Here is a 14,737-nt window from a genome sequence, read left to right on the forward strand (position 1 = left end):
ATGGAGAGCTAAGTGATAGTCAATTATTCAGAGATGGATTTTTTTTTTTAAAGTAATAAGTGTCTTCAATGTCTTTTTATACTTCTTGCATACTACACAGAAGGCTTAAGGAAGGTTTAAATCCTGCTTTAGAATACCTAATTGGTATATATATATTTTTTAAATAGATAAACCATTTACCTGTAGAGCTACTTTCATTTTTTGCTCTATTAGAGAAAGTTGTTGTAGAAGTTACAGGTTATCTTGTAATTAAAAATATCATTTTATGCTAATTTGCTTGTAATTATCCCCAGAAATCATGCTTGTTTACCCTTCTCTCTCTCCAAGATGGAATGCTGAATATTTACTGCTATGATTTTGTTCTTTCAGAGATCCTTGGCGAATAACGACAAACGACCAAGGCATATTACTTCAGAGATGACGAGAATGCCTGTGTATAGTCTTTCAGCAGAGGAGAAAACCTCTTCCTGATAAGAAGGTTTTCTGACACTTTTAAAATTAGAATTTTTATTTTTTGTTCCCGTTTCCCCTAAGAAGCTACAAGAAAAATTTGCATTTGTGCATTCAAGAGAATCACAAAGGTGATTCTGGTAGGAATTGAAAGTGTTAGGAAGAGTCTGACAAAGATAAATAGTCAATAAACTTTGAATGATTTTGTGTTAACCTAAACTGTTCTCTAGAGCAATGGCTAAATTTCTTCTTTGCTTCACCTGGGACAAAATCAAATAGTATCAAAGTTGTGACTAGTTTTAAGAGGACACCACTTTTTGTATATAATAATAATTTGCAAACAGCCAAGTTCTATCAGCTTCATATATCTTTTATGCATAAGTGTCCTCATGAACATGTTATCTGCTTATAAGTATAATCACATTAATTGAGGTTGCTGGATTCAGAGGTCTAAATTCTGCCTCCAGTTTCCTTAGATATAAACTGTAATAAATTCAACCTGAGTCAGCAGCTATTGTTATGGTAGGTTGTTATTATTTTTTAAAAGGCACTCTATGACAAGCTTAGAATACATTTAATGAAAAATTTGTCTGAATTTACATGAGAGCCATTCTCTGCTCTTCCTATTACAGAGCTATCACTGTTTTCCAAAATATTTTAATCTATCTTTGCTAGATGTGCTTTATAAGAGTAGTTTACTAGGGTCTTTCTTTCACGATGTTTGTAAAACATTCTACAAGTTATTAAACAATGGTGTCCCTAATTTTCTTCTAGTAATAAGCTTAAACAGTTACCGTTGAAAGTGTTTGTTCACCCTTTGAGTTCTCTTTCTGGTTCTTACAAACCTTCCTGTTTTTATGGGTAACTGTTACCACACCACTTTCTTGATCGTAGAAATTGTTCCCTTATGATAATATAACTTATTTTGTGATCTGGATAACTTTGCTAAGAGTTTTCATTTTGCTTGCTGCATCTTTCCTCAAAATTGAGGTAAACACTGTACCCTGCTTTGATCTTGTGCTGGAGTCCACTGCATAAGAATCAAGGTATGGTTCTTCTGTCTTACCTCAATCATACCATCCATCTGAAACATATTTTTAAGATAAAAGAAAAGCTATGAGCGATGACCTTTTGCTCAAGAAGTTTCCCCTTAAAAGAGCAGTCACGCTTGAGGTCTGTTCCTGCCTCTTGCAGACTCGCAGGCAGGAAGCAGGGAGGGTTAGCAAGACTTTAACCACCTTCCTGCCCTTCTTTGCCAGCACAAAGACAGCAAAGGCTGCTGCAGTGGAGGCAGCTCAGCCTTAACCATCAGTGCAGCCTTGGACCCCCAGCCTAAGCCTCTTCTCACCTGAGGCTGCTGCCTGACGGTGTCACCCAGCACATCAGGAGCTATCACAGTTCAGACTAATTAATATTCATCACTGCCAGCTGATGGTGAAAATCACACTATTCTGTAAACAAGCCAGGAACATGGTGCTGACTCAAGTCCTATTGTTTTTACTCACTGGTTTGAAGAGGTTAAGGCTTTTCCCACCTATAAGAACACCAGCCATGCCAGCAGTCATCATGGTTAAAACCAGACAGGTTTTGAACTGGCCATCAAAAATCCATTGTTTGTCATACTCACTCTTTGAACCAGAGGGAATTCTCTTTAAATTTTTTCTGCATCCATCCATCCAGAAAAAAAAAAAAAAAAAAGAAAGGCCATAATCTCCTTCCCTCCTGTCTACCAGGTGGTATATTGCAGGATGGGAGCAGATAAACTCCGTCAGGAACTTGATAAGTCCTGGGTAGTTTTAACATTTGCCTTGCACACCCCACCCAAATATTTACCTTTTCTTTCCTATGACAGAGTATGGTCTCAGGCTCAGCAACAAAAGGTGTTGTTCTGCTTCACTGGATAGCTAACTATTTTGCTATTTGTATTATCAGTACATAAATACCTTCCAGTAAAAAGAGCACTTTTTCTGTGTCTTGTGACAACAGAATTGCAACTGCCTTTTTTTTTTTAGTATAACTGTTTTTAAAGATAATTTTCAGCAGTCTTAGTACCGAGTCCCCTCCTGCCATCATTTACTTGCATACTTTGATCAGATATAAATGAAGTGTTATGTTTCTCTGCCCTGATCAGATATCTGCAAGGTCTTGAAACCAAGTTTCCAACACAGATATGTGAAATTATTATCTGTAATTTTCCCTTAATATCCCTTAACATTTGCTAAAAAACACTTATATGACAAACATTTGAGTAACACTTATGAGAATTCTCTTGTGGACTGATCAGGAAGTGGGCAAATACAGTTAAAGTGGTTTCCATCTGCAGAGTTAAAAAAAATCCTAATTCAACATACTTATTCAATTCAGCATTAACTGCAACATGTTGACAAGCACTTCATTAGCTATACTTTGAAGTGAAAGCTCATCAGAAGATAGATTTCTGAGAGACTGCCTGGAAGGAAAGAAGTGGGTTCTGAATTTTGGACTATTGAGTACCGTAGCTGCTATTTGTTACTTCAAAAAAAGAACTACACATGACTGAATTATGTACCTATTTGGGACAGTTGTTAGCTTCAATCCTCTGTCCTAACAGAAGAGCAGTACATTAAAAAAATCACTGCAGGAGAAAAAAAGACAATCCTCAAACCAAACTGAAATTTGAGGTTAACCTGTACTCTGAGGACTTTTATACATCTATACTTTTTTTTTTTTAAACCCTCAAGCTGAATGGGTCACCCAGGTCTTTCAAAGGAAATACAGTATTATTCTCTGTCAAGAAAATCCTGTGAAGTAAAACCAGCTTTTTATAAGTAAGGATTCAATGCTAAAGTTGTTTTTTTTTTTTTTTTTAATTAAAAAAAATCCCAAGGAACGAATTAAATTCTCTATTGCAGAAATTATTTACTTCAGAAAACTTACAGAAACTCTGGGTCTCAGGGTGATTCCAGAAAGAAAAAGTTCATACTAAGAATAAATAAGCTCGTTCTACAAAGCAGAATGTCAGATTCATTTTCTAATATACTTCTGTGTATTTGGTACAGTGTTATAAGTAACCCTTAGTATTTTTGGTAGCAACCAAACTCAGCACTGTGTTGTACATTTTTCTCCACAATGCTTTCCATTCACTGAGGTAAAAAGTTTTATTTTGGTGATGATGTAGGTAAAATTAAATGCAGAATTATGAACAGAAAAGAGAAAGATGGAATTTTAGTAAAAAGTCCTGAGGTGCTTGAGATTCCAGAACTTCCATGAAAGTTGTTGTAAAGACCTAGACCTAGTTTAACTTAGCTGTAATATGAAATATTAGCTATAATATTAAATATGAACTTCAAACTGGATTACTCAGTTTTACATTGAAACTTCATGCAAACATTTGCCAGAAGGACTCTTTCTTATGATGCTCAGCATACATCCTACTTCCCATTTGTTTTCAAATAAGCCAGACTACTCAGATGGAGGAGAAGTTTTCTGTAGCAATAGTAACTACATAGAAAAAAATCTCCCTCTCCTCCTCCTTTACAGGTTTCCTGTCATTCTAGATATTTGATTTACCCAATTCCACAGCTCTCCAGGCTGCACAGACAGACGACTGCCTGGGAACGACAGGCACATAACAAACATTTACAGCTTAGATCATTTTCAAGATTGTTTACTCTGTAAATATCCAAAAAACTTTTTTTTTTTTTTTTTAAATATGCAAGTAACAAACTCAAACCATCTCTGCCCAGTAGGGAAAATACTGCTAAAGAAGCTGTGCAGGGCTAGCCACTCCTTCAGCCTCTGTGTATTTGAAAGCATTTCATTTCTGGGTTTTGAACTTAAACAGAAGCCCAGAAAATCAATTATTCAACATACAACAATTCAGCAAAGTTCAACACAGCTCTTCTCTTAAATGAAATGAAGAAAGCATCCTTCAGCTCATAAAAAGCACTAAGGATCATGGAAACAGGAACCATGTTTTTGAAGTTGATCTTTATTTTAGTTAAAGTTGTTTAACCTGAGGGAGAACATCTTTCTAAACAATTGACCTCAATCTCCAAACTTAAAGACTGATCCACTCTTGTATGACTTTTTTTTTTTTTTTTGGTGTATTGAGTAAGAATAGACCCACCAGATTCCAGGTTTTCAGATATTCAGAAATAAACCATTTCTCAAAAACCAAAACCAAACCAACTAGTATTTCTTCAGTAATATTTTTCAGAAATACTACAGACAGGTTTTAAAGACTATGATTTTACAAGATTTTTCCAGAGGACTAATTGCTGTTATTAGCCATGTGTACACATGGCTGCTCGAAGCTCATACAAGGACTTGCAGCTATATGGAGTATTTATGTCCCTACACACTCAGCATGCAGGATGTGCTCAGCTGTGCAGATGTGACTGCTTTACTGTTGCTGTGTACTTCACAGCAACTCTAGATGCTGTGTGAAGAGGGAGCTGTGGGATGGACCAGCTTTGAAATTCAGACATACCTTTTTCCAAAAGAGTTTGCTCAGTGGCATAGGAGTGGATGATGCTTTCTCCTTCGTCACCTCTTTGGGGGCTTCAGTGGCTGTTGCCTGCTGCTGGGCTGCAGGCTCGGGGGCTTTTGTATTCTGCTTAGCTGTCTGCAGCTCTTGAGAGGAAGGGACATTTTTGTCTGATTTCACAGAGCTAACAGGCTGCTGTTCAGTGCTCTAGAAATAAACAAACACACAGGCTGTTGGAAATGTGAATGACAAGATAATCACAGCGTGTTTAAGCATCACCTGATTTAAGTGGTAAGTGCACAACAGGCTGCCACTGCGCTGGACACAAAAAGCAGTAAGGTGCAGCTTATGAGCTGGCTTTGCCTTTTGAACAGAGGAAACAAATTACAGAGCAACCCATCCTCCATAATAGAGATGATTAATTGATAAAGAAATTAAAACACAGTCTTTGAAACTGAAAATGACAGTGAGAATAATCATCCTTTGATGGCATTATTCATTCAGATAACTTGAATCACCCTACTCACTTTGGTGTTAGTTGTCTGTTGGGTCCCCTTTGCAGCCTGGAGGGAAACAAAACAGACAAGTCTGACAATGTCAGCACTCAGTTACACAGTTCAGGATTTTTTTTTTTTTTTTTTAATTTTTAGTGAATGTTTGTGGAAGTCTTGGCTCCTGCAGCCATGGAAACTGATCCCTGACAGAGGCAAGGCTGCCTGTAGGGACTGCCAGCCCCTGTCCTACCTGCAGCAACGCTGCAGCCTTGCACCGAATCATTTCACGCTCATTCTACTGTGCTTGCAGTCCTCAGCTTGTTCTCTAAAAAGAAAACTATGTTTACATATGCGTTTCCAGTCTCTTCAGGTAAGACATGACACAGGGTTTTAAGACATTAGCAGAGATTTTTCTAAGCTCTGTGTGTCTTCAGTGCACACATACAAGCCAGAGCCAGGTCTTTTCCACCAAGGGAGCTGCACGCCTGCCACGGATGTGCTAATGTCAGCCTTTGGAGCAGTCAGCTCTGCTCTCCAGGCTGCACAGACAGACGACTGCCTGGGAACGACGGGCACAGAACAGCAGCAGCTTTGTAACTTAGAAGCAGGAGTTGCAGCACTGCAAAGAAGAGCTCTGCAGGTGCAGTAGGGTTGTTTAGTCCATCCATTTATACTTTTCTCAATTAGGTGTAATTTATTTTTCTTTAAAAATTAATTCATGCTCACAGGTCCCTTTCATCAAAATGCATAAAGCCAGGAGGAATCCAGTTTGTTAAAGTCATTTCTGGCCAGTAATACATACAAGTACCTATTAACCCTGACATCCATCTTCACTTATACTGAAGTATCTGTACAGTAAAAAATAAGTTTTGTATGAAAGGGCAGCAGCAAGCCCCAGACACAGGTAAATGTCAGCCCAGCCCACTGGGTTTTGGCAGCCTGCTACACTCTTTGCAGCCTTCTTAAAAGAATAGGTGAGAAATATTTTGCAGGAGCCAAGAACTTCTTTTTGTGGTTAGCTCTAAGGATCAGGATCTAGAACAACTGGTAAAAAGCAATGTAAATGCCACAAGCTGGCTTCAGTGCTAATGCTGAAAATAAGTGATTAACTCTCTTCTTCCCAGTCAAAAGTCAGTATAGTTACACTACAAAACTGGCATGCAATGCAAGGCAAACATACCTGGATGGGAATAAAAGCATGGACACAGCCCCAGCTGTGAAATCCCATCAAAACTCTGAAGTCGAATTGCCAAATCCTACTGCATCAGCTTTGTTATGAATTTATATTAGGATGCATACATTGTTTGCAAACGATATTTACAAGCTGTAAGTATTTATGTAAACAGGAGACTGAGAAACAATGCTTTTGGTAACCTAGGAGTCCATCTCTTCTTAACTAAGATAAGTGCGGTTCGGAAGACTTGAGAGACAGAACTTCCAGAAGAACCTGTGAAGTGCCTAAAATTAATGAGAAAGACTACATATACTTAAATAAAATGATTGTTTCAAACAAACCAATTAATTCCCTATTCATCTAGTTAACACACAAGCCATTTCAAAGATATAAGCAGAACTTGTTTTTAAACTAGAGGTGACAATGTCAGGGCTTGCCTGTCCCATCTGTGCTCTGATTTCTGATTTGAATTTTCACTTTCAATCAGCCTTACAAGCTAACTTAACACCATTTTAATCCATCATGCTTATTCCTAATGTCACAAATTATGTCCCAGTTGTTTCTGTATTGTGTGTGGAAAGAAAGTCGTGTAAATAAAATAGAGGTTTTATAAGACAAGTTTTATTACTACAAAATATTAGCGCTGTTGCTTTTCTTAAAGATAACAGCTTTCATTCCAGACCCAGATATAAAAAAAATCTCTGTCAAAGTCTAAAGGAAAAAGTCATCTCTCCCTAGAATTTCTCAAGATTGAAATGTTTTAAAGAGAGGCTAGCACCTTAAAAATGATAACTGGTTATATTTTTACCTAGAAGCAAGCCCTAATGAACAATGAACAAATAAATTTGTTTTCATTTAATACATTTAAAATACAATCAATGTAGTACATACTTTAACTTTTCAAGTAGTTGGCAAGAATTGTAGTATTAATGCATTGGGAAGTTTATTCCTTCAGTGAAAAGCAGATGATAGTTTTAATTTCCAAAACGAGAGGACAGTGGAAAGAACATTGTTGTTTTGGAAGTGTTAAAGAATTCCCTTGGCCTTGTGCTCAAATATAACTGTCAATTATAAAGCCCCCTACCCACCAAAAACTCCCTGTGGGTGTTTTGAATGAGCATTAAATATTAATTACTTTACTCCCCCGGTGAAAGGGGCTCTGCTTCTCCATTCTTTGGGCTAAACAGCCTCAATTCTCTGCTTCCCTACCACAGAACATCATGGCATATTATCCTCTTCAGAAAAAAATTAGAAATGCCCATATATGGGCCTTGAGACAAGAGCTGGTGAAATGTTTTCAGCAATTTATTAAAAATAAAAATTAAAACCACTTGCATGAAAAGTGTGCTCTTTCAACATTTTTAAATTATCCTTGAAAACAAAGCTTTTTGCATTCAAACTAAAGTTAGATATTAAATTTTATGTTTCAAGTGAAAGGTAACTATTTGTGAAGGAAAGTTCTTATTCCTTCCCTGTGTCATATCAGTTATGTCCCCATTCATCAAATCACTAATTTCAACCACATGACTGTGCATATTAAGTCAACATGAAACTTAAAGCCTTAATTATAGTTGGGCTGAGCTCTTAAACCTTCCCTACAGGAGATGTAAAGGAGATGTACATATCTGCACAGTTCATTGTTTGTCAGTACCATTTATTTTTATTTTAAGAGACTAATGAAGCTTAGCAGGTGTTAGTAAGCATAACCTGTGCGGCATGAAGCCCGGCAGGTTAGAGGAATTGTTTCAGAATCCTGAATTCACAGATGGTACAACAACAAATGAAACATTGCACACTAAGCTTGTTTCTATAATGCGCGTCTCAAAAATGCTCACATTGTTGGTTTTCAGAGCCCTGCACAGCACAGCTGGCCAGACTGAGTTCAGTTACCAATTAAATTCCACTCTGTGACAGGAACCATCTGTTACTGCTCAGGGTTCTGCTCTTTCTAGGGTTTCATACAGACCTTATGCCTAAAGAGTTTGCTAAAAGTACTGTGTCCTAGCTTGGGACTCTCTGCCTTCTTTTTCTTGGCTCCTTTAGTCTGGGATTCTGGCACCGTCTTCGGAGCAGGTTGCCCACCATGGCCTTTTTCTGCTTTCGATCCCTTTTGTACAACATCATTTGAAGTTCAGTACTTGTTACAGAACTTGTATAGTTTGTTCACGAAAAAAATTCAAACACTCATACTTTGTTTTCAAAACAAACATTTCCTTTGTGCTCTGGACATTCCCCTCCCCCCCCCTCCCCCCAAATTACTCAGTGCAACAAGTAGCGAATGAAAAATAAAAGCTATGGTAATCCACTTGACTCAAAGTTAAATCAATTTGCCCAAATATTCATTAAATTTAAGCTTCGGTATTATTTTATTTTTATAAGTAATCAACTGAATTTGGGGTTATGTGTAAACTGGGCAGATAATATCACTTTGAAAATACCTTTTAAACTTTTTCCCCCCAGTTTTATAGGGGCTTTAAAGTGTTTTGCATAATGAAGTATTTATGAAGAACACAGTATGAATATTCATGATGTGCTACATAAAAATATTACAAATCTGCATTAATACACAAAATTAGCTAGAAATAAAAGTATCAGAAATATTAATGACATACTGATATTAAGAGTGTTGAATTGGAAAGCACCATTTCTCTTTTACTCCATTCCAAGCGCCTACAAAAAAACCCACTGATTTTGGGAGTCAATACCCATTGAAATTAGAGACAGGACCTCTAAGCACCTCATTGAAAAATGCATTACAAAGGGCTAAGTATCAATGAAAAACATTGACACTGATGTCTATATAGAAAAAGTAATATCAGGTTATTTTAAAATAGTGGTAGCAGACAACCTGCAGCTCAATGCAGATTAAATTACCCTGCATCAAGCAGAAGTGGGTCTTTTCAATTACATGACTTTTCTACAAGTCTTGGGAAAGAAATTGAGTAATGTTTTAAAAAAATGTTCTATTTAACTTTTCAAAACATTAGAAAATCTTTAAAAAGCCAAGAACCTCCTCAAAACATCATTGTTCAGTGTTGTCTTTTCCCCCCCCCCCGCCCCCAAAATCTTCAACACAACCCTCTGCAAGGTTGTGTATTAGTGCAGAAAAAAAGATTAAGTTTTACTGTTATGAATAATGGCTTTTTTTTCCCTCCGTCCTTCCCCATCACTTTCATAATTTTCAATAAAAAAATGGAGGACAAAAATCAAGCATATTGAAAGTTGCTTAACTGAGCTTCAACATCCAAACAAGTTAACACAGGAGTCTGCACTATGGTAACAGCCTCGTACATATGCCCACAATATATGACTAATCACAAATACAGGGTAGCATTCTTCCCTCTACAGTGTTTCAGTGTCAGGTTTTAAAGATGATGTATTTGTGATTACTTAGGACAAAGTAGGACATAATATTCTTGTTATTTAATTCTTGGATATAATATTCTATTGTTACTTGCTAGTATGCAGGACTTCATCCTGATTCCCATAACATTTTCCTTAGGCTATTTAGTTCCTGATTTAGTTAAGAATCATCTATAAGCCTATCTATCTATCTATCTATATATTTAAATCATTTTAATTATTTTTAAATGAAAGATGAAGTGTTCACACTCAGGAGAGCTTCCAAAGAAGTTGACAAAAATTCCAGGAACTACAGGAACAAGTGACCCAAACTCCAAAGAAACAAATTGGCCTATAATATCTATAATATAAAGCATCAAGCATTGTGGCTGACTACAATGAACAGGGTAGGAGGAAAGGTCCAAAACACAGAACATAACACTTCTGAGCACATTAAGCTGAGATCTTGGTTTCAAGATTGTAAGAAGCATCTAATGTCACTGAATGAAGCAGAATGCCATGTACTATGGAGAGGCTGCGGCCAGTCGCATCAGAATTGGCTGTACTTCAGCGTTCCCACATGTACAGTGTCATAACTGTCAGAAGCAGTTACGGAAGGCTCAAATAGGTGGTCTGGAGCAGATCTGATGCCATGTTGGTTAGTATAAACTTGCAAAGGATTGATTAATCCCAGGATGTCTGACTCAGCTCAGTATTATTTATTATGTAGGCTAAACTCCTGTGTTTACACGGATGAAGTGACAATCATTAAGGGTGTGCCCATGCTGCTGAAAACATACATGTCTCTAACCAGCAGATTAAAGCCAGGGGCACCGCTGATGACAGCATATTGCTGCATAGACAGCAGGTTTTCTGCATCAGGCTGAACTCGGTGATACTGCACATTTCTGCATTTCACCAGGAGGGAGGGTGCTGCCGTGCTTTGCTGAGCTGTTTCTCAGAATTACAAGAACACTTGTCAGTCCTCTTAGCCATGGGAGAACACAAAACAAGTAGGTGCATAGGCAGCCAAAACGAAAGCATGACCAGGATTTAAATACCTAGTGGTCCCAGTGCCAACCAACCTATCCAAAAGCTGGCACTTGGTAAAGGCTCAGCCTGAATGAGGCAGAAAGCCACACTTGAGAACACGACTGTTGAAGACAGAAGTTATTTTTTCAGGGGGGAATTGACCATTATTTCATTATACATATCAGCTATAAATTTTGCAAATTTTCTATGGCTGTTGACATTTTAACTACTTTAGTGTATTTTTATTGAATATAGTGAAAACTCAATTGTTTGTGTCAGGAAAGCACTAGTGAAGATAAAGAATTTCTTTGTAAAAAACAACTCCCATTAACCTGTATTCAAAAAGTTTGCATATCCTGCTAGTCATCTGGATTTGTTTACCCTCACAGGTGTGATAGCAAACCAAACCCAAACAGCATATTTGTTTCCAAATTACGATACGCCTGCACCAGTTACCTGTTATAGAAGCACACGATAAATTATGCAAACTGTACTGAACAGCTGGATTTTTCAGAATGTGTTGAAAGAGATACAAACCTCACTAAAACAGTGCAATTTGATAACTACCTTTTCTGGACATCTTAAAGATCAGCCCTGATTAACAGCTTCCAGAATTGAGCTAAAAGCATTGAATGTACTTACAAAGTCCTGTAAAAAATATTCACCATTTTAGTACCACACTATGCGAAGATTGAATAGGACAAAGGATAAAAATGGGATAGAAAACAAATGTTGATGCAAGTAGTGAGTTTTGTTACCTAATAGAAATAACTTATTTTTAGGGATTTGTTCTTCGTGTTATTTAAAATTTTATCACAAACGTTGCAAGAGAAAAAGAAACATTTTAGTTCTAGTTATAGCAATATCTAATTTGGGAGTTCCCAGTCATTGAGACAGTCAGTGACATGCCTGTAGGCTAATGAAACACTGAAGGAGGAGAAGGCAGCTTAATACAGATCATCTGGCAAACTCCTGCTTCTGTTGAAGCAATTACAAGCTTTGGCACTAGCTTAACAATGGGAAAGAAGGGAGAAGGAAAATACTTTAAACACCTACATTTTTCCATTTTAAAAGATTGTTTTCACCTTCATTAAAAAAAAAAAACAAACACCTCTGCCCACCCCTTCTCCCCAGCCCACTAGCTCCAACTGTAGCATGGTACAAACAAGGGTGCTTCAGCCAGAAGAATCCCAGAGAGGAAGCACTGGGACCTCCCTTCTGCTTCCCACTGCTCCTTATTGATTTCAACACAAAGATGATCCTCCCCATCTTCCCACACCCGGAGATGCGGGGCAGGACAGCTATCCTGCCCCTGCCCAAATAACCCAGGAGCTGCTGTAGGCAGGAGGCCTCACATGTCCTTCCTGCAGTGCTGCAGACGTACAAAGAGGTAACGGAGATGACCACATGCATTACAGGATGCAGAGAACGATACACTTTGCTCAGCTCTATGAGAAAATGGAGCTTTTGTGGGCTCAGGAGGGTTTCACTGCAAGGACTTGGACTCTTCAGATCAAGGGCAAGTCAGAGTAACAGCCAAAATCATTACCAGGTCATTAACTTCACAGAAATGCTACAAATCTGATCTTAACTGCACCATATGATCTGAGGAATCACACTGTTCATACTCATCTTCCTTTCAAATTTATTCAGAAAGAAAATATTTTAAATTGTGACTGCAAATGATATTATCAGTAGGGGAAGAGGCAATACAATGAAGAATAAATACCTGTGTTAAAAAACAGTGACCGGTAACAGAACAAGGAATTTGCCTACCTTGTCTTCAGGTTCACTTTTGGTTTCAGCTTTGCTTGGTGAGACCTTAAATATATTTGAGGAAAAAACACCACAAAAAACAGTCATACCCAACTCAATCTTTCAAAAGATCTGAAAGTTAATCTGTTTGAAACTAGCAGGTTTTTCCCCCCCAGCAGAGGTGAAAGTACTTTTTTTTTCCTCTCACATATGAGAAAATTTCTAAGACAAACATTTCTTAAGAGTAACTTAAAGGCAGTGGCAAAGATGAAAAATATCTGGAGCAAAAGTGTTACTGAAGATTCTACAACCAAAAATCCATAAAAATGAACTTCAAGATTTTACAAATCAAAATTTAAACATGCAAAAAATATTTAAGACAGCTAAATACCTACAGGTTTACAGGTACTTGTGGAGCAGAGGAAGTTCTCAGAGTCAGTCATCATTTTATCAAAACTGCAACGTACCTACGTCTCTCTATCATCTCCTGCCACTCTCTAAAACATCTATTTGGCTTCATTATTCCTCAGTGTTCATGACAGAGAGCACATTACATTTAGCTAAGCACATCCACAAGGGGTTTTTACAGGCACTCATTTTGAGCCATAGCCTTAAGACGTAGAGGAAAGCAATGGCTTACCAGCGTTTTAAAGAAACTCATGACGGAGTGGTTGTCCACTGCAGCAGCTGCCTGGGGGCTGTCTTGGTTTACCTCTGCCCTTGCAGGTTGCTCAGCAGTGAGACTGTTGACACTTGCCAAGTCCTGCCGTAGGTCTCTTCGGTTGCAGTCATCTATCTCCTAGAAGGAAAAAAAAATGGGGCAGTTTCCTCAGTCCCAGCTTGCTTGATTTCCAGTGGAATGCAAAAGTAACATTTGTGACTTGCATTATGTTGTTCAGTCACAACCCTAATTCCAACCATACTTCTCCAGCCTACGTATTCAGAACAATTGAGCATTTATACATCTCTTTCCCCTCTTTTCTAATATATTCAGCATTTGCTGTTGATTGGAGGAACATTGTTCTGAGCTACCAAGTATAACAAACACAAGTGAAGTTGCACACAGCATCCTAAACAACACTGCTTTTCTCTTTTCAAGGCTGAACTTGTGAATAGGAACAAACACTGAGATTTTTAGCCTTTGATGGCTCGCTCAGTGTCTGATTGTACCATACAAAGATTGCTTCCGACACCCTATTATTCTGCAACTCCAGAAATAATTTATCTAGTAAATACCAACATGGTATAGGTTAAAAAGAAAAAAAAACAAGCAACAACACAAAGTAATTCTTCTGAGACAGATAGAGTTGTCTCCTCTGCTCCTGGAATTACATTCACCAGAGCCCCAAAATAATTTCCCAGTGCTCAAGCACTCACATGTATGCAATATTCTTAAAGATTACTTAATTTCTATTTAGAAACCTAGACAAGGGTCTGTTTTATTTTTATTTATTTATTTTTAAAACAAACAACATTTAGACCAGTTTTGGAGAGCTTGGCACCTCTTTGCACTATTTTTTTCTGCTATTCTGGACACTTCTGCTTTCAGCCTGTGCAGGTAAAGCCAACACAAACTTTTTGCAGGAGAGAACAGCTTGAGACAAATTCTCATGTCCAGTTCAATATTTCCTTTTAAAGAGCACTACACATAATTATTAATATCCAAGTCTTATCAAGAATGCTCTTCCTTTTTGTTTATCTGTTTGTATTATAACTGACAGATCCAGTCCTACATTTATTATAGCAGTGAAGTGTGGTGACCTTGGTAGGAAAATTGAGACTTTACTGAATGGACCATCGTAGTAGTGCCGTATTTCTCTAGAACTTATCTTCAGCTAAACTGAAGCACACATCTGCTCAGTTAGGAAGCAGTGACTAGAGGAGCAGATTTTAGGACACTAGATGCCCCGATGACTGCTTTCCCTGTACCAAGGAATTTAAAAGCAGTATTCATATAGGATTTTTAAAGAACCTGTATTTCTATAGGTCACTGAAGGAAGGAGAATAAACACATATAAATGA

At 37.6% G+C, this 14,737-nt stretch overlaps 1 protein-coding gene across 6 annotated transcripts in view; it reads right to left on the minus strand.

Annotated features, from left to right (window-relative positions):
- BCAS1 (brain enriched myelin associated protein 1) overlaps window positions 1-14,737 on the minus strand; it is a 48,104-nt gene that overhangs the window by 15,889 nt on the left and 17,478 nt on the right. For 4 of the 6 annotated variants that reach the window (XM_040575858.1, XM_040575855.1, XM_040575853.1 and 1 more), the window contains exons 5-9: window positions 13,356-13,514; window positions 12,737-12,781; window positions 8,553-8,693; window positions 5,446-5,481; window positions 4,922-5,125 (exon numbers count right to left, since the gene is read on the minus strand). In XM_040575858.1, the coding sequence (XP_040431792.1) occupies window positions 4,922-5,125; window positions 5,446-5,481; window positions 8,553-8,693; window positions 12,737-12,781; window positions 13,356-13,514 (585 nt within the window). The remainder of the gene's footprint in view (window positions 1-4,921; window positions 5,126-5,445; window positions 5,482-8,552; window positions 8,694-12,736; window positions 12,782-13,355; window positions 13,515-14,737) is intronic. The other 2 variants (XM_040575856.1, XM_040575857.1) reach the window with 1 other exon arrangement.

This window comes from Cygnus olor, chromosome 16 (assembly GCF_009769625.2).
Source record: "Cygnus olor isolate bCygOlo1 chromosome 16, bCygOlo1.pri.v2, whole genome shotgun sequence".
NCBI classification, from domain to species: domain Eukaryota; kingdom Metazoa; phylum Chordata; class Aves; order Anseriformes; family Anatidae; genus Cygnus; species Cygnus olor.